This window comes from Antechinus flavipes, chromosome 5, assembly GCF_016432865.1.
Source record: "Antechinus flavipes isolate AdamAnt ecotype Samford, QLD, Australia chromosome 5, AdamAnt_v2, whole genome shotgun sequence".
Lineage (NCBI taxonomy): Eukaryota > Metazoa > Chordata > Mammalia > Dasyuromorphia > Dasyuridae > Antechinus > Antechinus flavipes.
The window spans coordinates 98,899,682-98,925,967 of record NC_067402.1 but is presented as its reverse complement, the minus strand read 5'-3'; the positions used below and the strand labels follow the sequence as shown (position 1 = coordinate 98,925,967).

Here is a 26,286-nt window from a genome sequence, read left to right as displayed (position 1 = left end):
CAGAACCTTTAACTGTAAAGATGTTTTCCCAGTTTGTTGCTTCCCTTCTAATCTTGTTTGCATTAGTTTTGTTTGTACAAAGGCTTTTTAATTTGATATAATCAAAATTTTCTATTTTGTGATCAGTAATGGTCTCTAGTTCATCTTTGGTCACAAATTTCTTTCTCCTCCACAAGTCTGAGAGATAAACTATCCTATGTTCCTCTAATTTATTTATAATCTCGTTCTTTATGCCTAGGTCATAGACCCATTTTGATCTTATCTTGGTATATGGTGTTAAGTGTGGGTCCATGCCTAATTTCTGCCATACTAATTTCCAGTTATCCCAGCAGTTTTTATCAAATAATGAATTCTTATCCCAAAAGTTAGGATCTTTGGGTTTGTCAAATACTAGATTGCTATAGTTGACTATTCTGTCTTGTGAACCTATCCTTTTCCACTGATCAACTAATCTATTTCTTAGCCAATACCAAATGGTTTTGGTGACTGCTGCTTTATAATATAAGTTTAGGTCAGGTACAGCTAGGCCACCTTCATTTGATTTTTTTTTCATTAATTCCCTTGAGATTCTCGACTTTTTATTGTTCCATATGAATTTTGTTGTTATTTTTTCTAGATCATTAAAATATTTTCTTGGAAGTCTGATTGGTATAGCACTAAATAAATAGATTAGTTTAGGGAGTATTGTCATCTTTATTATATTCGCTCAGCCTATCCAAGAGCACTTAATATTTTTCCAATTATTTAAGTCTGACTTTATTTGTGTGGAGACTTTTTTGTAATTTTGCTCATATAATTCCTGACTTTCCTTTGGTAGATAGATTCCCAAATATTTTATGCTATCAACAGTTATTCTGAATGGAATTTCTCTTTGTATCTCTTGCTGTTGGATTTTGTTGGTGATGTATAAAAATGCTGAGGATTTATGGGGACTTATTTTGTATCCTGCTACTTTGCTAAAATTATGAATTATTTCTAATAGCTTTTTAGTAGAATCTCTGGGGTTCTCTAGGTATACCATCATATCATCTGCAAAGAGTGATAGTTTGGTTTCCTCGTTGCCTACTCTAATTCCTTTAATCTCTTTCTCGACTCTTATTGCAGAGGCTAGTGTTTCTAATACAATATTGAATAATAATGGTGATAGTGGGCAACCTTGCTTCACTCCAGATCTTACTGGAAAAGGTTCCAGTTTTTCCTCATTGCATATGATGCTTACTGAAGGTTTTAAATATATGCTCCTGACTATTTTAAGGAAAAGTCCATTTATTCCTATGCTCTCAAGTGTTTTTATTAGGAATAGATGTTGGATTTTATCAAATGCTTTTTCTGCATCTATTGAGATGATCATATGATTTTTGTTTGTTTGGTTATTGATATAGTCAGTTATGCTAATAGTTTTCCTAATATTGAACCAGCCCTGCATTCCTGGTATAAATCCTACTTGGTCATAGTGTATTATCCTGGGGATGATTTTCTGTAATCTTTTTGCTAATATTTTATTTAAGATTTTAACATCAATATTCATTAGGGAGATTGGTCTATAATTTTCTTTCTCTGTTTTCAGCCTACCTGGTTTAGGTATCAGTACCATATCTGTGTCATAAAAGGAGTTTGGTAGGACTCCTTCAATCCCTATTTTTTCAAATAGTTTATTTAGCATGGGAGTTAATTGTTCTTTAAATGTTTGATAAAATTCACATGTAAATCCATCTGGTCCTGGGGATTTTTTCTTAGGGAGTTGATTAATAGTTTGTTCTATTTCTTTTTCTGAGATGGGACTGTTTAGGATATTTACTTCTTCCTCTGTTAGTTTGGGCAAGCTATATTTTTGGAGGCATTCTTCTATTTCATTTAAGTTGTCGAATTTATTGTCATAATGGGCAAAGTAACTCCCAATTATTGCTCTAATTTCCTCTTCGTTAGTGGCGAGTTCTCTCTTTTCATTTTTAAGACTAACAATTTGATTTTCCTGTTTCCTTTTTTTAATCAGGTTTACTAAGGGTTTGTCTATTTTGTTGGTTTTTTCATAGAACCAACTCTTAGTTTTATTAATTAATTCACTGTTTTTTTTTTTTTTTACTTTCAATTTTATTGATCTCTCCTTTTATTTTTAGAATTTCAAGTTTAGTGTTTGACTGGGGGTTTTTAATTTGTTCCTTTTCTAGCATTTTTAGTTGGAAGCCCAATTCATTGACCTTCTCTTTCTCTATTTTATACAAATAGGCCTCTAGAGATATGAAATTTCCCCTTATTACCACTTTGGCTGCATCCCATACATTTTGGTATAATGTCTCATTATTATCATTTTCTTGGGTGAAGTTATTAATTATGTCTATAATTTGCTGTTTCACACAATGATTCTTTAATATGAGATTATTTAGTTTCCAATTATTTTTTGGTCTACTTTCCCCTGGCTTTTTGTTGAATGTAATTTTCATTGCATTGTGGTCTGAAAAGGATGCATTTACTATTTCTGCCTTACTGCATTTGAGTTTGAGGTTTTTATGTCCTAATATATGGTCAATTTTTGTATAGGTTCCATGAACTGCTGAAAAGAAAGTATACTCCTTTCTGTCTCCATTACATTTTCTCCAGAGATCTATCATATCTAATTTTTCTAGTATTCTATTTACCTCTTTGACTTCTTTCTTATTTATTTCGTGGTTTGATTTATCTAATTCTGAGAGTGCAAGGTTGAGATCTCCCACTATTATAGTTTTGCAATCTATTTCTTCTTGCAGCTCTCTTAATTTCTCTTTTAAGAATTTAGATGCTACCCCACTTGGTGCATATATGTTTAATATAGATAGTGCTTCATTATCCATGCTACCCTTTAGCAAGATATAGTGCCCTTCCTTATCTCTTTTAATTAGATCAATTTTTGCTTTAGCTTGATCTGAGATCAGGATGGCTACCCCTGCTTTTTTGACTTCACCTGAAGCATAGTAGATTTTGCTTCAACCTTTTACCTTTAACCTGCACGTATCTCCCCGCTTCAGGTGTGTTTCCTGTAAACAACATATTGTAGGATTCTGGCTTTTAATCCACTTTATGGGAGAGTTTACTCTGTTCACATTTATGGTTAAAATGACCAATTCTGTATTACTTGCCATCTTGTTAACCCCTGTTTATGCTTTTCTCCCTTTTTTGCCCCTTACCCCCCTTCCCTGTATTAAGCTTGTGAGCACCACTTGCTTCTCACAGCCCTCCCTTTTTAGTATCTCTCCCCCCACCTTAGAGTTCCTCCCCCTGTCTTACCTCTTTCCCTCCCAGTTTCTGTATTCCCTTCCGCTTAGCTTATTCCTTCCCTTTTCACTTTTCTCTTCTCACTTTTCAATGAGGTGGGAGAAGTTTCACCATAGATTGAATATGTCTAAAATTTTTCTCTTAAAGCCAATTCTGAAGGCAGTAAGATACCCACTATATTCATCCCCCTCCATTCTTTCTCTCAGATATAATAGGTTTCCTATGCCTCTTCGTGAGATGTAGTACTCCCACTTTACCCTTTTTCTAGTACAATGTCCTTTCCCCATCTAGTTTCTAGAACAAGGTATACATGTATTCTTTATACATCTTTGTAGCCGAAATATAGTTCCCAAGATTAATCTTTACCTTTTTAGATTTCTCTTGAGTTCTATATTTGTAGATCAAATTTTTTGTTAAGTTCTGGCTTTTTCATCAAAAATAGGTGAAATTCGCTTACTTCGTTGAATGTCCATCTTCTTCCCTGGAAAAAGATGCTCATTCTAGCTGGGTAAGTTATTTTTGGTTGTATACCAAGTTCCTTAGCCTTTCAGAATATCATATTCCAGGCCCTTCGATCTTTTAGTGTGGATGCTGCCAGATCCTGGGTGATCCTTATTGTGGCTCCTTGATACTTGAATTGGGTTTTTCTAGCCGCTTGCAGTATTTTTCCTTCATCTGAGGGTTCTGGCATTTGGCCACTATATTTCTTGGTGTTTTGATTTTAGGATCCCTTTCAGTAGGTGATCGATGAATTCTTTCAATGTCTATTTTACCCTCTGTTTTTATGACTTCTGGGCAGTTGTCTTTGATAATTTCCTGGAAAATAGTGTCCAGGCTCTTTTTTTCATCATGCTTTTCTGGGAGTCCAATGATCCTCAGATTGTCTCTCCTGGATCTGTTTTCCAGGTCTATTGTTTTTTCCAGAAGGTATTTCACATTCTTTTCCATTGTTTGATTTTTTTGGATTTGCTTGACTGATTCTTCTTGTCTCCTCGAGTCATTCAATTCCATTTGTTCAAATCTGATTTTCAGTGAAGTATTTTCTTCACTCACTTTTTAAATATCTTTTTCTAATTGTCCAATTGAGTTCTTTTGTTCTATGGAATTTTTTTTTTCATTTCGCCAATTTTATTTTTTAGAGAGCTGTTTTCTGTTTCCAGTTCACTAATCCTATTTTTCAAGGATTTTATTTCTTTTTCCACTCTGTCTTTAAGTGAGTGGGATGACTTCTCCAGCCTCTCTTGCCAAGCCTCCCTCTCCTTTTTCCATTTTTCTTCTAGCTCTCTTGTGAAAGCCTTTTTAATTTCTTCTATGAGGTTCATCTGTGCTGAGGAACAGATGATCTCGTCCTTTGGGGATTCACCTGGAGACAGTCTGTTTTTAGTCTCCTCAGGGTTTAGAGTCTGCTCTCTATCTGTATAGAATCTGTCAAGGGTTAAAGTCCTCTTCAATTTTTTGCTCATTTTGTCAAAGAATCAAAGACAAACTAGCAAAGAAAAAAAAAAAGAGAAAAAACCCCTAAATGGAGTCTGCTTTTTTGGGGGGAGGGGCTGGGTGGTGTTACCGAGCTTCCTCTACAGACTGCTGGGGCAGCAGCAAGGCACTAGCCAGACTGTGCTGCGCCTGCGCTCTGAGACTCCTAGAGCGTGCTGAGACACTGTGGGGGAGGGGTGGCCAGGTCCCAAGAGACTCCAGCTGTTTGGGGTTGTATTCTTCACCCCTCTCCCCCCTTCCCCATCCCATGTTTTTAGCTTCTCTGCTGGACTGCTGACTTGCTGCCAGGGCAAAGAATCCAATCCTGTAGCAAAGCTTCTCCTGCAGAGATGGCGGAGATCACACCCCACCCCGCTCCGATCTCCTCCTGTTCTCTCACTGCCGCTGCCCTCAGCTTATGCCCAATCTAAAACCGTCCCTGCTCTCAAGCAAAAACAGATCTTTCTTGGAGAGTTTCAAGGATGTCTTCTCTTGGTAACTATTTGTGTTTTTTTTTTTTCAGTCAAGCATTAATTCAGAGGCTTGTAATGAAATGGATAGTGAGAGAAAACGTGGAGCTTACACAGCTGTGTGCCTCCTCTCCGCCATCTTGTCAGGAAGTCCCGAGTTATTAGCTTTTACTTGACCAATTCAAATTTTTAAGAAATTGTTTTTGACATTTTTTAAACCTTTTATTAAACTGTGAATTTTATTTTCACAATTTTCTTGCATAGCTCTCATTTCTTTTCCAGTTTGTCCTCTACTTCCCTTGTCTTTTTATAATTCTTTTTTTGACTCTTTTCATTCTTTTTTTCTTTAATTTTTTCCAGCAGCACCTATCAGGATTGTGCCCAATCTGAATTTTTCTTTGTGGCATTGTTTGTATTTGTTTTCAATTCATTATTTTCTGTATTTGTTTTTTGAGCTTCCCTTTTACCATAGTAGATTTTATAGAGCTTTTTTTCTTCTTCTAATTTTCCAGCCTAATTGACTTTAGACTTTGTTAGTGTTAAGTTCAGCTCACTTCTTGGGAGGGGGCTAGTGTCTGGTGTGAACTTCTGTCTTTTCATGTCTTTTTGTTGCTTTCACATCTCAGTCTGGGGGCTTGTAAGTTTTCTGAGTTTCCAAAGTGGTGTGATTCAAAAAAGCCTTTTTATTGTCCTTCTGGTATGTGTTTGTTTGTTCTTTGTTTGACTTAATTTATTCCCATGAAGGCTTATGTACAGGACAAAAGTCTCTACTTTGCTTTTGGGCTCAGAGTCATGCAGCTATTTTCCTGGAACTTGTTCTTTATTCCTTATATAGACAGGATTCTTTCTCCCTTTTGAACACCTCTTTCCACCTTGGATTTATGACATTTTATCTGAGAGACTGTTTATTCACAAGCTGAAAGCTCACTGTAAGAAGGCTGAATACTATCTTTCTAGCCTATTGTTTTCTGATGCCATCTACAGCCACAAAGATTGTTGAGTCATTTCAGTCATATGTGACTTTTCATGACCACATTTAGGGATTTCTTAACAGGAATACTGGAGTGGTTTGACATTTCCTTCTTTGGCTCATTTAATGAGGAACTAAGGAAAATAGGGTTAAGTGACAATCCCAGGGTCACACAGCTAGTAAATGTCTCAGACCAAATTTGAACTCAGGAAGAAGAGTCTTCCTGTTTCCAGGTCTGACTGAAATTACTGGATTTGCCTGGGGAAGATGGTACAAATGGCAAATTCTGTAGGTTGTCTTCTTGGCTGTGGGTCTAAGTATATTTTAACTCTGTCCATCACTGAGCTACCTAGCTGTCTCCCCAATATACACATATGGATGCATACTACACATGTACAGCCACATATGTATACATATGTTTATTAACATATGTAAAATACACATACACCTAGGCATAGTTTCCCCAATTAGAATGTAAGCTCATTGAGGACAGGGACTATTTTTGCCCCTCTCCCTTTTAATAAATTGTGCTTCATATTTAGTGATGGTGATAACATCACCAACTTCATGATGTAGTAGATACGAAACTGGAATTGGAATCAAGAAGGACTGAATTTAAACTCTACCTCAGGTATTTCCTAGATGTATAGGTCTGGGCAAGTTCATTTAACCACTTAGTAATTTTGGGGACAAGGGAGGGTTTATTGAGAGAATAGAATTATTGACAAATGATAGTTCTAGAGAAAAAAAGAACACTATAAATGAAGCATTAAATATAGTAATGCCAGTGAGGAATCAGAGGTCTATAGAACATAAGGAATTCAGTTGAGATCTTATGCCAACCTAATGGCAGAGCTGGATATAAAATCTGAATCTTTTCTAGTCTTTAGTATTTGGTATCTTTATGAAAAACAATCCTTTGTCATGACTACATCCAGATATAATAACAGGATTTTTAAAATTCAGAGATAATTTAAGCCACATTGTGTCAGTGTATATAGATCTGAAATTTCCTGCTCTGTGTTTCCAAATCCATCTTGTATTATTCCACAGATGAGAAACCAGGATTAGTCACCCACTCAGAGAGAAAAAGAAATCTGGTTTTAGTTTTGCACTATTTTACTGATGAGAGAAATTCAGTTTGCCTTAACTAAAAAAGGAAGGATTTCCAAAGGCAAACTTTCCTCACTGATTTGTGCCCTCTAACAAATTCTCAAATAATTAATCTAATAAACTCCTTTGGCACTCCCAGACTCTTTTCTAGATTTCAAAGTCCTCTGTACTGACTTTCTGACATGTTCCCTATAGCCTCTGCCGACTTGGGATCCTGACCTCAATCTCCGAAACATGGAGTGTTTTTCTAGTATAAGGATTGTGGATTCAAATTCATTCATCTGTTATCTGAGGGACAAGTGATGAGGGCAAGGGCAGCCAGTGTTAAGAAAATAAAACATGAACTGTAAGTGTTAATACCAATTTCATCAAGTAAGATTGACAGATGGGCTCTACCTTTCCAAGATCCCAAGTAATCTATCTGAGAAGGAGTGTTCTGGTGGGGCAGTAAGTTTAAGTAAGGATCTAACATAGTACGTGTGTTTGCAGAACTATAATAAGTCCATATTCTTGGGAAAAACAATTTGTGATGTGGTCTCAGGAGTATGACTTGTTATTATTTGAGCTTCCTTTGTGTATATTTTTTGCTCCAAATCATCTCCCCCAGGGCCTCATAGAGACAGAGTGACATTCTTGGTTTCTCTGAAGGGATAAGGATACATGTGGTCTCCTTTGGACTTTCCTTCTCAATAGAATTCCCAGGAGCATTTGGGGAAAGAAAGGAGTGGGGTTGATTATAGGATAAATCTTTATTTATGGTATTTATTGTATAGATTTCCTGAAGTACTTCTTCAGACTCCCTTAGGTTGGGGAATGATTCCATTTCAGGGATTTATCTGGCATAGAAATTTCTAGAGGAAACAATTTTCAGACCTATCTTTAAATATTTTTATCTACTTATGTAGATATAGATCTATCTTAAAAAATTAAACATAAGCATAGACCACTGTAAGTATGTGTTCCTTTTGCCCTGGGGGTTGTTAAAGAGGGAGAAAGTGGGATCACCATGGACAACTGAAGTCACTGGATTTGCTTGGGAAGATGGAAGATGGCAAATTCTGCAAGTTATCTTCTTGACTGTGAGTCTAAGTACAATTTAAATCAGAAACTATTCCCAAGGATATCATCCTATGGTTAAACTTGAGGCATTTAACTTTTAACTTTTAACATCTTTTAACTTTTCATATGTAGCACCATGAGAAACAGAAGGGTAGAGATTAAAAACAAACTAGTTCATCTCAGTCATTTTATAAGAGACTTGAGATCCAATGAAATGAAGTGACTTCTTTTTAGTAATATGTAGCTATGTGGGGGAAAGTTATGTTTTGAATTCAGATCCTCTGATTTATAGTTAAGGACTTTCTACAATGTTTGACTTTTTATGCTCTTCCACAGTAAGTATTGGCTGTTGCCAGTCATCTAAGATTAGCTCAGCCCCTTGAAGAAACAGGAGAATCATAGAACAGACGAAAGACCTTGGAGCATTTGTTATTTTTGTTAACATTTCAATTTCAGAATGAGGGAGTGATTCCCTGTATCTCAGCAGATGATCATTCCTGATCTGCTTCCAGTAACGACTGCTTACCTTTTCCACATTGCAAAAGTAGTTATTATAGGACAAGAACTTTACAAAAAGGATGAACCCTTCTATAGCTGTGATACAGCAGGGTAAATATACTTGAGTTCAAAAGATCTTGGGCTTAAATCTTAGATCTGTCACTTATTATTGGGAAAGTATTTTATCTTCTCTAGGTCTTAGTTTTCTCATCTTTAAAATTAAAACATTAGGCTTTAGGATCTCTAATGTCCCTTCCACTTCAAACAAACTATAAATCCTCCTCTCTATAATCCAGGAGAGAGGTAAACAGACTGTGTTTGTAGTATCATGGGATTAATACCTAAATACCAGAAGCAAATACTCTTGTTTTTGTTTCTTGTGATCCCTTTAACATGGTAAGTTTTTTGCAAAGCTAAAGTTAACAAGTGCCAATAAATGTCAGAAGAAAGCAAGAAGAGAAAAACAAGTGAATGTGGAGATCAAACCAGAAAGTGAGAAGAGTACCTGCAAAGAGGAGAATGCATTTGTTTTAAGATTAAACCCACCCCAAATCATGGATACTATTTTTCACAGTCGTTGCCTATAGATTTTAGTGGAGTACATTAAAAACTCAGAGTTGGGACAGCTAGTTGGTGGAGTGGATAGAGCAACAGTTCTGAAGTCAGGAAGACCTGAGTTCAAATATGGCCTCAGACACTTAACACTTCTTAGCTATGTAACCCTGAGCAAGTTATTTAACCCCAATTGCTTCAGCAAAACAAAACAAAACAACTCAGAGTTGAACGAGAATTGAGAGAATTCTCATGGAATAGTTTGAATGTTCTTAACAAGTAGGAGGTGAAATCACTGCTAGGAATAGATCAAGATTGAGGTTTGTGGATTGAAAAGAAAGATTAGAACTACTAATTTGGGGCATGAAATAGTAAACCAATATATAACAAAATTGTGGAAAAGCATTGAGCATTCAACTGAATTTTTACAGCAAAAATAAAAGAGAGTACTCTAGGTTTTAATAGAGAATTACAACAAGAATAGGGAGAGAGTAATAAAGTCTGATGACATGTACTAAAGACAAAGAGTGTTACGTGATGGCAGTATAGCAGTGATGTGGATGTGGCAGTGAAGTGGAAGAAATCATACTAATCATTCTAGGAGTTAGAAAAATTGGAAGGAATTATTTCTTCTATCAGAGTTAGTTCTCAGGAATATGGTATACTTAGAAGATTTTTAGGATTAAATTTGTACTAGGAAATAGAAAGAAACTTTGAGTCATAAGTTAAGGATGCAGAAAAGTCTGCTAAGAGTAGAAATTGTCTTCCACAGACCACAGACTGGGTTGACCCAGGGCAATGAGAGTATGGGAGAGGATATTAGGGGAAAGGTATTTTTGCTTGTGACTTCAGGTCAGAATAACTGAAAATTTGAGAGTAATATGTTGAGAAGTAGAATGAAGAAAACTGATAACTAGAGGTGGGGAGTTAAAAATAATTAAAAATTTCTAAATAGGATGTTTTTGTTCCCAATGGTCTCAGAGTTCTGTGGATAGTAAGCAAAGATTCCTGTGGATTGGAAACTTGCCTTTCCTATCTATGTATTTATAGAGAATGTCTATACTTAGTAGCTATGGGAAAATCAATAAATCATTTAATCCATTAGCTTCAGTGTTCCATCTGTAATGTGGGGACAATAACATTCATACATCATTGGACATAGGATTTAGAGGTAGAAAGGAGATCAGAAATCATTGAACTTCCTCATTTTATAAGTGAGTAAACATGATCAGCACAGAGTTCAATATGAGAGCTTATATTCAAACTCAGATCCTTTCACCACAAATCTATCACTTCCCCTTATACACCACTTAAATAAGAAAATTATGTAAATAGCTTTTCAAATTGTGAAACCTTACATAGATATCAGTTATTTTATTTTTGTTGATGGAGTGACATAGATCAGACTCTTTCTTTGCTTAAGAATTTATTTTGAGAGTTAATATCTAAGATAATACACTTTAAAAGCACGAGATGAAATTAGATTCATAGAGAAGATCAGTGCTAAAAAGAACAGAAAAAATACTTTTGCATAAAGAGGTAAAGCAACTGATAAACGATGGAAGGTAGTGCCCCTCTAAAAGATGACTACATTGCTGCAATAGAAACTTCAAAAATATGTATTAAGGAAATATAGTTGTCAAAGTGGAATTGAGGAATCTGCAAATGAAAATAAACAGTGATATAATTATAAAGGCTTCAATCATCTTTTTTTTTAAATAATTTTTTATTGATAGAACACATGCCAGGGTAATTTTTACAGCATTATCCCTTGCATTCATTTCTGTTCTCAATCATCTTTTAAAAGATATTAGGAAATGTTTTATTTTAGTGCAAACAGTTTGATGAAAGATATGGAAAAATAACTTTTATTTATAAAATTATATGAATATGAGGAAAGAGTCTTTCTTCAGTCACAGAATATGTTGGAGAACCATAGTGAGAATTAATTAATGGTTAGAGCTTCAAGCTCATTTCAATTTACTTGTTGATTTGAGGGCAAAACTTGGGGAAAAAAATCATGCAGTTGTTTGCAGATTTTAAGTAAGAACTGTTGATTTCATTAGGGAAATTCCAAGAGTTTTTATCTTCTAAGTGAAAGAAGAACCACAGAGTGCTAAGAGTCTGATTTCAGTTATTGAAAATAAGCTAAGATAGGAATTAAGTCTGGCTGATATGATGAATGAAGTAAGGAACCTGGCAGGAGAGAGAGACTTAGCATGGGATCATGGGATCAGCATAGTAATACAACTTTACCAAAGCTTTTTGAAGAAACCAGTAGTTTAAGATAATTGGAAGAAGGCTTCTGTTCCAACTATTGCCTTTTAGCATGACCTAGAGATAAAGAAAAATGAGGCTTTTCATGTGCCTGTCACTCTGTACCACTTCTGGTTTGAGAAGGTGACCACAATGGACAGAATGCTGGAAATGAAGTCAGGAAGACTCATCTTTTTGAATTTAAATCTGGCCTCAGACATTTAATGACTGTGCAATCCTGAACAAGTCACTTCAGTTTCCTGAAGCAAATTTATAAAATAAACTGAAGAAGGAAATGACAAATGACAAATCTTTACTCCCAAAATCTCCAAACCAAAAATCAAACCAAACCAAAAACCAAACAAAAAAACCCGAATGGGATCATGAAGAGTCAGAATTGAAATGACTCAAAATCTGCATTGGGAAAGAAAAGCAGGTTTTGCCTCTGCTTTGCAGTATAGAAAGAGATAAAGATTTCTAATTAGATGATGCAGAATCCTAGGCAGTGAAGGCCTGGTGATAGGCCGATTTACCCTTCCATCTTCTATGAGTTCTTTTTTGTCATACTGATCACAAAATGTAGCATCTTGATAAGTGAATAACTAATTGAGATTGTTAAGTCTAGTTGAAAGATAGCCAGTCTGATTACTTTTCCAGTTCTCCAGCTCAAAAGAGACAAATTCAAATTAACTTTTTAAGTGCCCTTTTAAAAAGTGATTGTAAATTTAAAATGCTTGCAAATTGGTAGCTGAAAATAGGAGAGAATGTTCCCACTAGAGAATAGTGAGGACCAAGAAATACACATTTAGTAAAGATGTGGCTTCATGTGGTACAGCTCATGCAGATAGTTTCCCCAATTTTTGTGTTCCAGTTTTTCTCCCTCCCTTCTCCCACTCCCCTACCCTCGAGAGCAAGTAATTCAATATAGGTTAAACATGTGCAATTCTTCTAAACATATTTCCACATTTATCATGGTGCACAAGAAAAATCAATTCAAAAAGAAAAAAATGAGAGAAAATAAAAGCAAGCAAACAACAAAAGAAGTGAAAATACTATGTTGTGATCCAAATTCAGTCCCCATAGTTGTCTTTTTGGATGTAGATCACAAGTGGATCTCTAGATCACAAGTTTATTGGAATTGCCTTGAATCTCTTCAATGTTGAAAAGAGCCAACTATAAATATAAATATAAAAAGCCATCATTGTGAGGGGCTGGGCTAAAATAAAACAAATTTTTAACAATTCAGTCAATATATAGAACAGCATTTGAACTTTGAATCAAATTTAGGCTTTTTAAAATAATTGCTATCTATTTTTGTTTAATCCTCAGCTCTGTTTTTACTGTGTTACTTGTGAATGGGACAATTTCTGTCACAAAGGCATGAAGAGCAACCAAACACTGATCACAGAATTCATCCTGCTGGGATTTTCTATTGGACCAGAGATGCAGCTATTTCTTTTTATCATTTTCTCTCTGCTTTATATTCTTACCCTTCTAGGAAACACAGTGATATTAGGCCTCATATGTTTGGATTCCCGACTTCACACTCCCATGTATTTCTTCCTCTCACATTTGGCCATTGTTGACATCTCTTATGCTTCCAACAACGTCCCAAAGATGTTGGCAAATTTTCTTAACAAAAATAAGAGCATCTCCTTTGGTCCGTGTATTACACAGACATTTTTGTACATGGCTTTTGCCCACACAGAATGTCTTATCTTGGTGGTGATGTCCTATGATCGCTATGTGGCAATATGTCACCCTCTCAGATACACTGTCATCATGAGCTGGAGAATATGTACTACTTTGGCTGTTATTTCCTGGGTATTTGGCTCCTTGCTAGCCCTTGTCCATGTGCTTCTTCTCCTGAGGTTGCCCTTTTGTGGGCCTCAGGAAGTCAATCATTTCTTCTGTGAACTCCTATCTGTGCTCAAGCTTGCCTGTGCAGACACCAGGCTAAACCAGTTTGTGATCTTTACTGCTTCTGTATTTATTCTAGTGGGGCCGCTGCTCTTGGTCCTGGTCTCTTATATGCATATTCTCCATGCCATCTTGAGGATCCAGTCTGGGGAAGGAAGAAAAAAAGCCTTCTCCACATGTTCTTCCCATCTTTGTGTAGTTGGGCTCTTCTTTGGCAGTGCCATTGTCATGTACATGACCCCTAACAGCACTCACCCTGAAGAACAACAGAAAATCCTCTCTCTGTTTTATAGCTTGTTCAATCCTACACTAAACCCCCTCATCTACAGCTTGAGGAATTCAGAGGTGAAAGGTGCTCTGAGGAGAGCATTAGGGAAGGATAGATCAATGTGAGAGATTGCACAGGGCATCTGTGAATTGAAAGAGTCTTTTGCAAATATCTTTAATCCATTTGAAAAGTAGGGACATTATTTACTCTGATGTTTATAATTCTTGTCAACAATAGTGCTTATACATTCAGTCAGCCAGAATTTCCTAAATACCTTTCATGTACCAAAAAACAGCCCCAGCACAACTCTGCTTCAAAGAATCTGCAGATTCTTGCAAGTTTTGCTTTCCCCACTCCCAACTCATACATCTCCTTCCCATAGTACCTAGATCTTTTATAAATCTTAGAATTCTGAAGTTATATTTCTCCCACTTAATTATTTTGTAGACATTTTAAGCCTGTATTAGGAATCACTTAACAAGGATAGAGAAATCCATGGAACTCGAGGAAAACAGAATTAAGAACCCTTAAGGACAGGTATTCTAGAATGAGCATCATTCCAACTGGGAACCTCCAATTTGTCTCTTAGCTTCCTCTGGATGAGTAACAGGGATATTCAGATATTGAGTCTACTTTTGTTTGATTTGCCATGAAGGATCAGAATAGCTGCCTCACCCCTGTACTTCATGTTTCTCTCAGTAGGCTGGACCTATAATCACAGAATTTTTATATGATAGAATTTAAGTTTTGGTCATTTTGATTTGTGTCTCTTTCTTAGAAAAATAAGTATTACACCTTTTTTTTTAAAATTTTTTATTTAATAATTACTTTATATTGACACTCGTTTCTGTTCCAATTTTTTTTCCCCTCCCTCCCTCCACTCCCTCCCCTAGATGGCAAGCAGTCCTTTATATGTTGGATATGTTGCAGTATATCCTAGATACAATATATGTGTGCAGAACCGAACAGTTCTCTTGTTGCATAGGGAGAACTGGATTCAGAAGGTATAAATAACCTGGGAAGAAAAACAAAAATGCAGATAGTTCACATTCGTTTCCCAGTGTTCTTTCTTTGGGTGTAGCTGCTTTTGTCCGTCATTTATCAATTGAAACTCAGGTCTCTAAATATATCAATATATCATATATGCTTTAAGTGTCAGAGGAAAATGGCATATTTGAATCAAATGCAAAGATCCATAATCAAATCTGCATTTTCCAGAATTCAACACAGAACTCTTTCCCTTGATTTGCTCTGCCTTTGACACAGTGCTATTCTAAAAGGTTGAGATTTTTGAAGAAGTGTTAAAATATTTGGGAAGTGTTATTTGATGTTTCCCAAGAATGACAAGGTGGACCAAAACACACACACACACACACACACACACACACACACACATATCCCCATAGGATGAAGTTTTATAACCCCCTCTCCTATTTATTTACAATTTACCTAAGAGATAGAGTAATAGAAACCAGTTAATATCCCTGGTAGAAAACATGGTGAAATCTAGAGGATAAATGCAATTTTATTTTGAGATTTAACAGTTTTAGTGATATGAAAATCTTGCTGCATTCATTAGATTAATTTGGGAAGAGCCAGATAATTCTTTAAAGGATGAGGGATATTAAAGAAAAAAAGGTAATTTGTAGGGGTTACTTTCAATTTGGAAATGCAGAACTTTTATAAAATAGAATCCTTCTTGAATTTCAAGGAACAAATATTGATTTAGCATCTAGTTGTAGAAAGTTTCCAACACAATAAAGGATATTTGTTAAAAACTAAAATAAAATCTGTCATTTTCACCCATAAATGCTGAAAATTCCTTTAGACTTTGCATAAAGAACACATGGAAACTTTTAGAGACTTTAAGAGAAAATCCATTAAAATATTAACATCATTGCTTTTTGTGATCTTACATGAACTAGTCTGCTGTCTATAGTTGGCAATCTGTGGTAACTATAGATTGTGTCTGAATACATGAATGATAGGGAAATTTGGGAGAAAGTGGAAAGACAAGTAGGTGAGCCTCTGTGGTTCAGAAATCTTAGAAAATATCAACTTACTGTCATAGATTTATTCTAAACCTTCCATTCCTTCATATTTTATGACATATTTAATAATATTACTTACCTGATAGTACTAATACTTTCAAAGTTGCAAGATCTGAAGATTCAGTATCCCATACTGCATGGAATATTATATAAGATCACTAATGGATTTTAGAAAAAATTTAATAGCCACAAAAGAAATAGGTTGGTCATGGTTTTTGTTACTTTCTGCAGGTAGTCTGTATAGATATAACAACCTGGACATATGTTGTCTTACTGGATCCATATTCAAATTATGATGAAGAATCTCTATGACATATCAATACTTATGAGCACTATGTAGATTTAATAATCTTCTTTTTTTGTAAGGAACAGATGATACTGAAAGAAAAGGAAATCTAGGAATATTTTCCAAATACCTCATAGTCCTCAACAGGAAAGAAAAAAGATTTGGGGAAGGGCACAGATAGGTGACATTTTTTACTATTTCTCCCAATTATATATCGTAATATTTGAGGATATGAAACATAAAGAACTAATTCAAGAGATGGCATAGAAGAAAAGGATTTTTTTGGATTATGGATTAAGATTCTAAAATGATAACCACTTGGTACTTCCATGTATGTACACTGTCTATATGTATACTCTGGGTACATATGTTCACTATGTATATATCCCTTCTTTCCTATGTATCAGTCAGTTATTTACTACATGTGGGCGCTTTCAGCTGTGTTCATTTTATATATAACCCCTCATTTTCATGTCCCTATGTATATATGGGCCTCCATGCTTATTCCTCAATCACATTAATTCACTATGTGTGCCACTAAATTTTTATCTTGGAAACATATATTCTCTACATATGTAATCTTATTTATGATTCCTATATGAAGCTGGCCTTTCCAAAGTTATTGTACACCATTGTGGGAAAGCATGACCCAGATTTGGAGAGATATATTGGACTATTCTTTTTTCTTTTTATGTATTTCATTTTATTTTAAATAAGTGTTCTTTATTTAAACTGTGCCTTTAAACTGATTAGTACAAGTAAACAAGTATAAGTTTGTAAGCTTCTTCTCTATTTTGCCATTCAAAAGTCTTCTATATCAGTCCCTTATTTTTTTTCCTTCTTTGATCCAATCCTAATAAAGAGATAGATCTTCTTGTTCAGCCCTATTTCTCAATTGGTGCTCTTAACACGATCTCTCATTTATCTTGAACGGGGATGTTCTTTCCCCGTTCTTTCCCTCTAATGTTTAAACTCTTTATCTTGCTTCCTTCCCCCTCCTATTCTTGATGTTCTATCCTTCAAAAATCATGCTTCTATTGCTATCTCATCATGGAAATTTCCTCAGCACTTAGGATCGTTTTGCCTTGTGGGATCATTCTACTAATATTGTTGTCAGCTTACCATGGATCATCCCTCCACAAGGTACATATCCTCTCCTCCCATTGGTGAGCTTCTCATGGAACTTCAATAGTATGAACAGATTCAGGCAAGCCTAACTTCATTCCTCTTGCAAACTTGTTCCTGACCTTCCAGACTCCAAAATCATGCTCCAGCCCTATGTACCTTCATCTTCTCCCATCTTTCAGCTTTTTTTTCCTGTATTGTCTTCTCCCACTTATAGCATAAACTCCTTGACAGCAGGGACTATCTTTCTATTTGCTTCTAATTGTATCCTCAGAGCTTTGCACATTTCTTGCAATACAGTAAGGATTTTTCTTGCTTCTGTGTATTTATATCTCAGAAATTGTCAGGCTACAAATCAAGGCTTGAAATATTTTTGCTGATTGCTTAGACTTATGAAAACAATGACAAAATAGTAATAATTCAGTTTAAATTAAAAGTGTGTTGGTTGTATATTTTTCTAGAGAGAGAAAGAGAGAGAGAGAAAGAGAGAGAAAGTGGGAGAGAGAGAGAGAGAGAGAGAGAGAGAGGGAGAGAGAGTTATTAAACATTTATTAACAATCTGTCTGCTTCCTTCAAGTTTCAACGTTATCCAATCCTTTCTCCACATAGTTGTGAAAATAAAATTTCAAAGCAAAAGTCTGGCATTGCTTATTAAGCGTTCAGTAGCCCCCTATTCTTTCAGGATATAAAAAATAATCTGGAATAATGCAAACTTCTCAGGTTGAAATTAAAAACTTCAAAAATTTTGTTTGAATCCTGCAACATAATTCCATATTTCACGTTTCCACTCTGTACAAACACTACATTTCAGCCAAATTTGTCTATTTGTTATTCTCCTATTCCATCTTCCAACTCTTCTGCTTTGAATATGTTTTCTACTATGTTTAGTCATCCTTCCATACTCCTGTCTCTTAGAATTCTTATCTTTCTTCAGGGTTTGACTGAAGAACCACTCCCTCCATATAGCTTCTGAACCCCCTAATTGTTAGTGTTCTTTCTCTCTCTTCAAACTGCATTTTTATTTGTTTTTTTTTTCCATATAAGTGTGCTATCTCTCTAGTAGAATCCCTGAGAGAGGGGATTGATTTTGTTTGTTTTGTCTTTTAACCTCTGTGCCCTAAACAATGAGTTGCAAACTTAATAAGAACTTCCTCAATGGTATTTAATTGTGAAGTGACATTCCTCTAGTCCCATCATAATATAGAAAATTATTCCTTTCACTGTTTCCTATTTTTAGTGATGCTACCCCATTGAGTGGAAATGCTGCTGCAGTTTTGATAAGAGCATTGAAAAGACTATGAATGACAGTTAAGAAAATAAATTTCAAGATACAAAAGTGCATTATTTCTTATTAGAATGACACAACATAAGGATATCAAGCAAAGCAATGCATACATTTTAGTCTTAAATGCTATACATCTAAACTTTTTTCATGAAATTGACCTCTTCTATCATATCATTTCCCATTCCACTTTTAGTCCCTGAGTATATTAGAATACCCTCTTTTTATAACCCACCCATCTTTGGGAAGATTTTGTCTTTTATAGTTCAGATCTACCATTCTTTAATTATGCAGTCTTATGGAGCCAAGACAAAGTAATACCTCCATGGTAGCTTACCTTGGCCTTTTAGAGATTTAGGCCAATTGACAAAATCAAACCTAGAAGCCAGAGCTATTTCCAAAGAAATACTATTAATAAATGTTTGGTCAGACATCAAAAAAATCAACATCATGCACCATTTTCTGGAGTGTCACTTGTCATAACATTTGTCTTACCACTGGATGTCAATGACTCTGGAAGAGTGAGTCTGACACCTTTGTGCAGCTCTTTTTGAAATCCAATTTCCACAGAAGTCAAACATCATTTCATGATGTCAGTGGTCTAAAAACAAGGCATGAAGAACAATAGCAATCTGTCATCAGAGGTCAGTTTAAGTTGGGTTCCTTTCTAAGAGATAGGCCTTGTGCCCTTGTCTCTCCTTATAAGTAATAAGGGTGGGTTGGTTTCCCCAAGGAGAATCTAATCTAATGATCCTGGTTCATGGAGTGATACTGATTTTCCAGTCAAGATTACTGGAAATAGTTAGGGTCCATAAACCTATTAACATTCCTGAATTGTCAGAGATGGAGTTGATCAACTATACTTGAAAGCCAAATTGCTTTCCCCAGTAACAACTAATCAAAAAGATTTTTTAGCTACCCTGATCCCTTTCTTTCCTGTGTATTGATTTTCAAAAAGGATTTTTTTGTATGATCTGCATCCCTGATTTTTCTGGTGTTCAAACTGAGGCACTTTATTAATACTTTTGTGAGTTACTCTTAATAAACTGTAATTTTCTCCAGAAAAACTGCTTCAGTTTATCACAGTTTCCTTTTACTCACCATAGTATTTACATATGTCATATTTGTATACACATATGCTTGTCAATCTAATTTTTTTTAAAGAATGTCTTTTGTTAAGTTTTCAAATAGGGAAAAATAGGTTTCAGAATCAAAAGTTTTCATATGAAGGGGAGAAAGGGAGGGAGAAAAGATTATTTACAGAAAATGTTGTTAAGGTACCTCACAGCAAGAAATATTAACCTACAAAAAAGAATAGAGATATAAGAAAATAAACTGAGAAGAAATATTGAAGGAAATTTTCAAATGGTTTTGGGGAAGAGTAAATGAGGATGCTAAAGAATATAGTGAGTATGATAGAGCAGAGAAATAAGGAGAGAGAAAATTGTAGAAAGGAAGAATGAAAGAGGCAATCACTATTTCTGATTAGTGTATCAGAGAGCCTGATCAATCTCCATGTTAAGTCAGAAATTAACCATTGTACAGATTCAATGTCAAAATTCTAAGGAGTGGAAGTTTAGGGCATTTATTAGAACTTAAGGGTACCTTAGTAAGCTTTCATTTATTACAATGGGTGAAGCCTCATACTTCTTTACCAAGCTCTTTGTAGTGCATTAAAACGTTCTCTCATCCCTAAGCACACTTTCAGGGCACACTTTATCTCTGCATTCCTTAAGCTGTAGTATTCAGCTATATGATTGAAAAGATTGCAAAAGAGGGAATGGACTTTCTGCTTTTCCTCAGGATGAGTCAAGTTTGGTATCAGATACATGATGATGGCCGTGACAAAGAAGAGCCTGAATCCACAGGATAACTTAAAGTATATTTGTATAGAAGACAATAAAGTTGAGGGGGGTCCAACTAGTATGATTACACAGGCAATAAAGAGAGAATTTGGTTAAGAGAAATATTTGCACAGGCAAGCTTAAACATAGTAATTCACAGAAGTGATTGACTTCCAAAGGCCCACGGATGGGCAGGGTAATTATGAGGATCACATGAACTAAAGCCAAGAGTGAACCATATGCCCAAGAAATAATGATCAATACAGTACATGATCTTGTTACAAACAAGTTAGGAAAAACAATTACATTAAAGAGAATAATGACAAAAATACAATATATAAAAATGTATGGAATACAACTTAAAACATTATTTATAGTAAAAGTTGTAAATGTTTAAAAACATTAAAACAGAAAAAAGAATTAACAAATGCAACCCCCCAAAAAATCCAAGAAGTCACCAAGCCCAAAATAAGCCCACAATATCATGAAAAAATAAATTAACATTAAAAGCAAGGTACTATTGAATTTATGATCAAAATAAATAACTTTTTAAAAATGAAAATTCAATAAAATAGTCACCAATTTTATTAGATTGCAAAATTAAAATTAAATTGTTTAAATGAAAAGACACATAGTGATTTAATGTTGAATGGAGAGAAAATTTATTGTCAACTAGCTTACTTAAAATTTGCCAGCAAAACTCATAATTTGAAGAACATAAACATATTTAAAAACATAAGATATTCTAATCAGTAGCACTAGAACTAGAGATCTTAATCAACCCAGACTCAGGGAAAAAAAAAACTTATTCTAGCTATAAATGAACTACCAGAGGTTGGGATTGGCTGACTAGACTCTGGTCTAGGAAAATGAATCTAATAAATATGCAAAAATCAACAAATTCTTATACTTATAAAATTTTGTCCGTTTTACAAATGAGGAAATTTTTAAACTGACTTATTCAAATAGTAAATCATTGTTCAACTCAATTGATGTTTTGGTTAGGCTTTCTACAAGGCTTTCTACACTTAAAAAAAATTTCTCCCCTATCCAAAAAAGTGAAAATTTTATTATAGGGATTACTTCCAAGAAGAGGAGTGGGAGAGAAGGACATGTATATTTGGAATTGAAGGTGAGCTTGAAAATAGTTGTAAATACAAAATTTAAAAATTAGAAATAAAGAAAAGCAGTTTGTTTCATCAAATAAATATTTTCATTTTTCTAAGAAGAGATCAGGCTCTCATTTGGAAAACTATATGGTAAGTTTGATGCCATACCACAACAAGTTATAGAAAGACCTTATTTATAACTACCATATTCTGTCTAATTATGTGCAAGGATAATCTATGTATCCTGTGGTGAATCACTGGATAAAGATATTTGACTCTATAGTGGCCCCTTTGTGTGCTGGTTTCAACTTCTACAAGGAAAAATTAGCAACAAATCTATTCTAATTATCTACACACACATAAAACAAAAATGTCTAAGTCTATGGGATGAGAGAGTACCAATAACTTATGTGTTCTGTTTTTTATGATTAAGGGTTTTCACTTTCCTAGAAATCATGCTTTTCTTTCCTACTCATTTTCAAACTTCCATCTTTTTTTAAGTTGATAAGGGAGTAATGTAGTTTCTTTTACTTCTCTTACTTACTTCACTTTCTTGGTGGCTTTGGTTATTATAATTCTAAGAGGTAATTAAGGAGGAACATATCCACCTTATGGTTTTCCATAAAAACATAATATAGCATTACAATTGATATCCCTTCATTTAAATGGACATGTGTACGATCATTTAACTACATACATATAACTCTTTGAAATGGAATTTCTGATACAGGGGTAATTTTTGCAAAATTCATAAAAGAAACAGACTTCCTAAAATATTACAATCCATAGATAGATAATCAGTCAATTAGCATTAATTAAGTATTTATAATGTCCCAGGCAATACAATAGATACTGGGGAATATAAAGACAAGCAAACTGTCCTGTTCTTCAAAGAATCCACCTTCTAATGAAGAAGATAATGTATAAATGACTATACAAACAATATGCATAATTTATAAATAGAAAATAATCTCAGAGGAGAATTATGAGAGGTGAAGTGAACTGGGAAATATTTTTTTCTAAAGGTAAGATTTGAGCTAATTCATGAAGAAATACAAGGAAGTCAGGAGATGAATGAGAATGAAAAATGTTCCAAGCATGGGGTCAGAAAATGAAAAGAAGCAGGGAATAAAGAGATAGAGACTGATATGTGAAGAGTAGTCCATGGTAGCTAGATCATAGTGTTATGTAGAAAGGAATATTGTACTAGAAGACTGGAGAAGTAGACAAGGCCAAATTATAAAGAATTTCAAGAGTCAGAATATTTCATATGTGATCTTGGAGGTAATAGGGAGCTATTGGATTTTTATTGAAGAATGACATGAAAGATTACTTCAGCAGCTGAGTGAAGGATAGATTGGAGTGAAGAAAATGGACATGGGGGAAATGGAAACATCCAGAATGTTACTGCAATAATTGTGACTTGAGGTGATGACGGTCCATACCGGTGATAGTGACTAGGGAACTTAAGATAAGGGATATATGTATGTGTGTGTGTGTGTGTGTGTGTGTGTATACATACATATATATGTGTATATATATATATATATATATATATATATATATATATATATATATATAATATATATATATATATATATATATATGATGTTGTGAAGAAAGAAATGACAAAATTTGACAAGATTCAATGTGTGGAATTGGCATGAGTAAAGAGTTGAGGATGATTCTAAGTTTACAAGATTAGATGACTGGTAGAATAGTGGTCCTCTAAACAACAGTAAATTTGAGAAGAGAATAGTTTTTTGGGGAAAGATAATGAGTTCGCTTTTGGACAAGTTGAGTTTCAGATGCCCGTGGAAATCCATTTTAAGATAACCAAAAAGCAGTTGTTGATGCAAGACAAGAGCTCAGGAGAGAAGTTAAAAATAGTTATATGGATATGTGAATAATTTGTATAGAAATGATAATTGAATCCTATGATAGAGAAGAGGACTCAGGACAGAACTTTGGGGTATTAGTTGGATATTGTCTTTCATACTTGAAGAGGACCAAAATGGCATCACTATCTTAAGAGTTAAGTTACTATGTGTCCCATTGTGGTTGATTAGATCAATGCCAGCACTGAATACTCTACTACAGGTCAGACACAAATATTCATATGAAAATTTGGGGTAGCTTCTCTAAATTTGCACATTTCATGTTTCCTTTGGATAGTGGGCATCCCCTTGAGGAAGATCCAGAAAAGAAGACTGAGAAAAATCAGTCAGAGGTAGAATAAGGAAAGAGCAGTATCATAAAAATCCAGAAAAAAAGAGTGTTCAGGAAAAAAGAGATCAAATGCTTCAAAGTGGTCAAGAAGAATGAGCGCTGAGAAAAGACTATTAGAACTGGAAATTAAGCAAGTAAGTAAACTTTGATAAATTTAGTCAAAGTTCTTTTAGTTGAATGATGTGGTAAGAACCCAAGTGATAGTGGGTTTAGACCAAGAAGAGAGGAATTAGAGACTTCCTCTTATAATCAGCTTTATGAAGGAGTTTAACTTTTTTTCTTTTTTCTTTCAAATAATTATAACTTTTTATTGACAGAACCCATGCCTGGGTAATTTTTTACAATGTTATCCCTTGCACTCACTTCTGTTCTGACTTTTCCCCTCCTTCCCTCCACCCCCTCCCCCAGATGGCAAGCAGTTCTATACATGTTAAATATGTCACAGTATTTCCTAGATACAATATATGTACAGAACCAAACAGTTCTCTTGTTGCATAGGAAGAATTGGATTCAGAAGGTAAAAGTAACTTGGGAAGGAAAACAAAAATGCAAACAGTTTACATTCATTTCCCAGTGTTCTTTCTTTGGGTGTAGCTGCTTCTGTCCATTATTGATCAATTGAAACTGAGTTAGATCTTCTCTTTGTCAAAGAAATCCATTTCCATCAGAATATATTCTCATACAGTATTGTTGTTGAAGTATATAATGATCTCATTAAGGAGTTTGAGAAAAACAGGAGAAATATAGGAGTTGTTAACAGGAATGGACAGATCAAGTGTGGTTCTTTGAAATGTTTTGAAAAACAGAAATAATGTGTCTATAGGTATGGACAACTATATTTATATTATTTATTATCTATATCTGTGTTTTCATTTCACCAACAAAAAAGTGCCATAATATGTATATATACTTACACAAACACATGCACAATACACACACACACACACACACACACACACATATTACACACACACACAAATATTCCACCTGATTTTTCAAAACAGCCATTTGCCTTTACTTGAAATTTTCTTTATAGGAGTATGCTATTGAATGTTCAGAATTAGAGACCATGGTCAGAGTTTGCTTCCAAATACAGATATTTAATATTTATGGCTACACTATGTCAATATAATAAAAATGGATATTGCTTAAATTAATATGGGGCAGTATAACTCCCAATCTGGAGTTATGAAGATGCATCTTTCTGATGTCAACTTTTACTCGAGACACTTGCTAATTGTGTGATCGTGGGCAACTTATTTAACTCTATTGATCTTAGTTTCTTTATCTGTACATAAGCTGAAGAAAGAAATAGCAAACCACTCCAATATCTTTGTCAAGAAGACCACAAATGGGAACTTGAAAAGTTAGAGATTACTAGAAAATGACTGAAAACAACAAAAAACTAATATAATTAATATATAATAGTGGTCTATCAATCAAAAGGGTAAGTGGATACTTTATACAATTAATAATAACAAATAAATGGAGTTTAGAAATTTAATAGGAAAAAATTAAAACAGGAATTAATTTGGCCTAGCATTACTAGATTTCAAATTATATAATAATTTAGTAATATAATAATTATAAAATATATCTTGTGTTAGGAAAAAGAAAATTCAATTTACAGACTAAATTACATAAGCAAGATAGAGAACAAAAAAATCAATATATCCCCAAAGACAGTCTGTTGGAAGACTTTATTAGACAAGAACTCCTGAGAAAATAGGCAAAAAAAAGATTATGATAAAAATAGGTTTTTAAGCACAGTATTTGATGTCATAACCACATTAAATTCCAAATGGATAAATGACCCTAAAATAAAGCACATAGAAAAGATTAAAGAAAAATTATAGGTCATGTCTTTTGCAACTATACTTGGGTGGAAATTTATAATTAAAGAAGGGTTGGAAGAGATTTAAAGGTATAATAGAAAATTTTAGTGCATGAATAAAATCAGCATACATAGAATAAGAAGCTATTGATGTGGAAAATATTTATATCAAACATCTCAGATAAAACATATGCAAAATCTATAGGGAACTGACCCATTTATAATACTGAGTTTTAAACTATTCTAATAGTTGAGTACTCAAAGGACATCAACCAATAGTTTTTTTTTACATTTTTACACACATGTATACATGTATATACACACATATATACACATGTATAAAAATGCATATATATGCATATATATATATATATATATTTCCCCAGTAATGTATAAAAACAATTTATTTACATTTATTTTTAAAACATTGAGTTCCAGATTATCTCCCTTCCTTTTCCTCACCTTGAAAAGACCCATGAGAAGTTAGGCAAAACATTTTCATAAAAGTCATGTTGCAAAAACAAACACACACACAGCATAGACTTCCCCTCACCAAAAGAAAAAGGGAAAAAAGAAAAGTCTTAAGAAAATAAAGTTTTATTTTTAAAGTATGCTTCAAACTATTTCTAGTCATAAGAAAAGGTGCTCTAAATCACTATTGCTCAGAGAAATGCAAATTAAGACAACTATGAGATACC

General features: G+C 34.3%; 1 protein-coding gene across 1 annotated transcript; it reads left to right on the top strand.

Moving 5' to 3' along the window:
• The first annotated feature begins 13,020 nt into the window (after positions 1–13,020).
• On the top strand, positions 13,021–13,953 carry LOC127564538 (olfactory receptor 2A5-like). The gene has a single exon (XM_052001132.1). The coding sequence runs from the start codon at positions 13,021–13,023 to the stop codon at positions 13,951–13,953; it is 933 nt and encodes a 310-aa protein (XP_051857092.1).
• Positions 13,954–26,286: the final 12,333 nt, after the last annotated feature.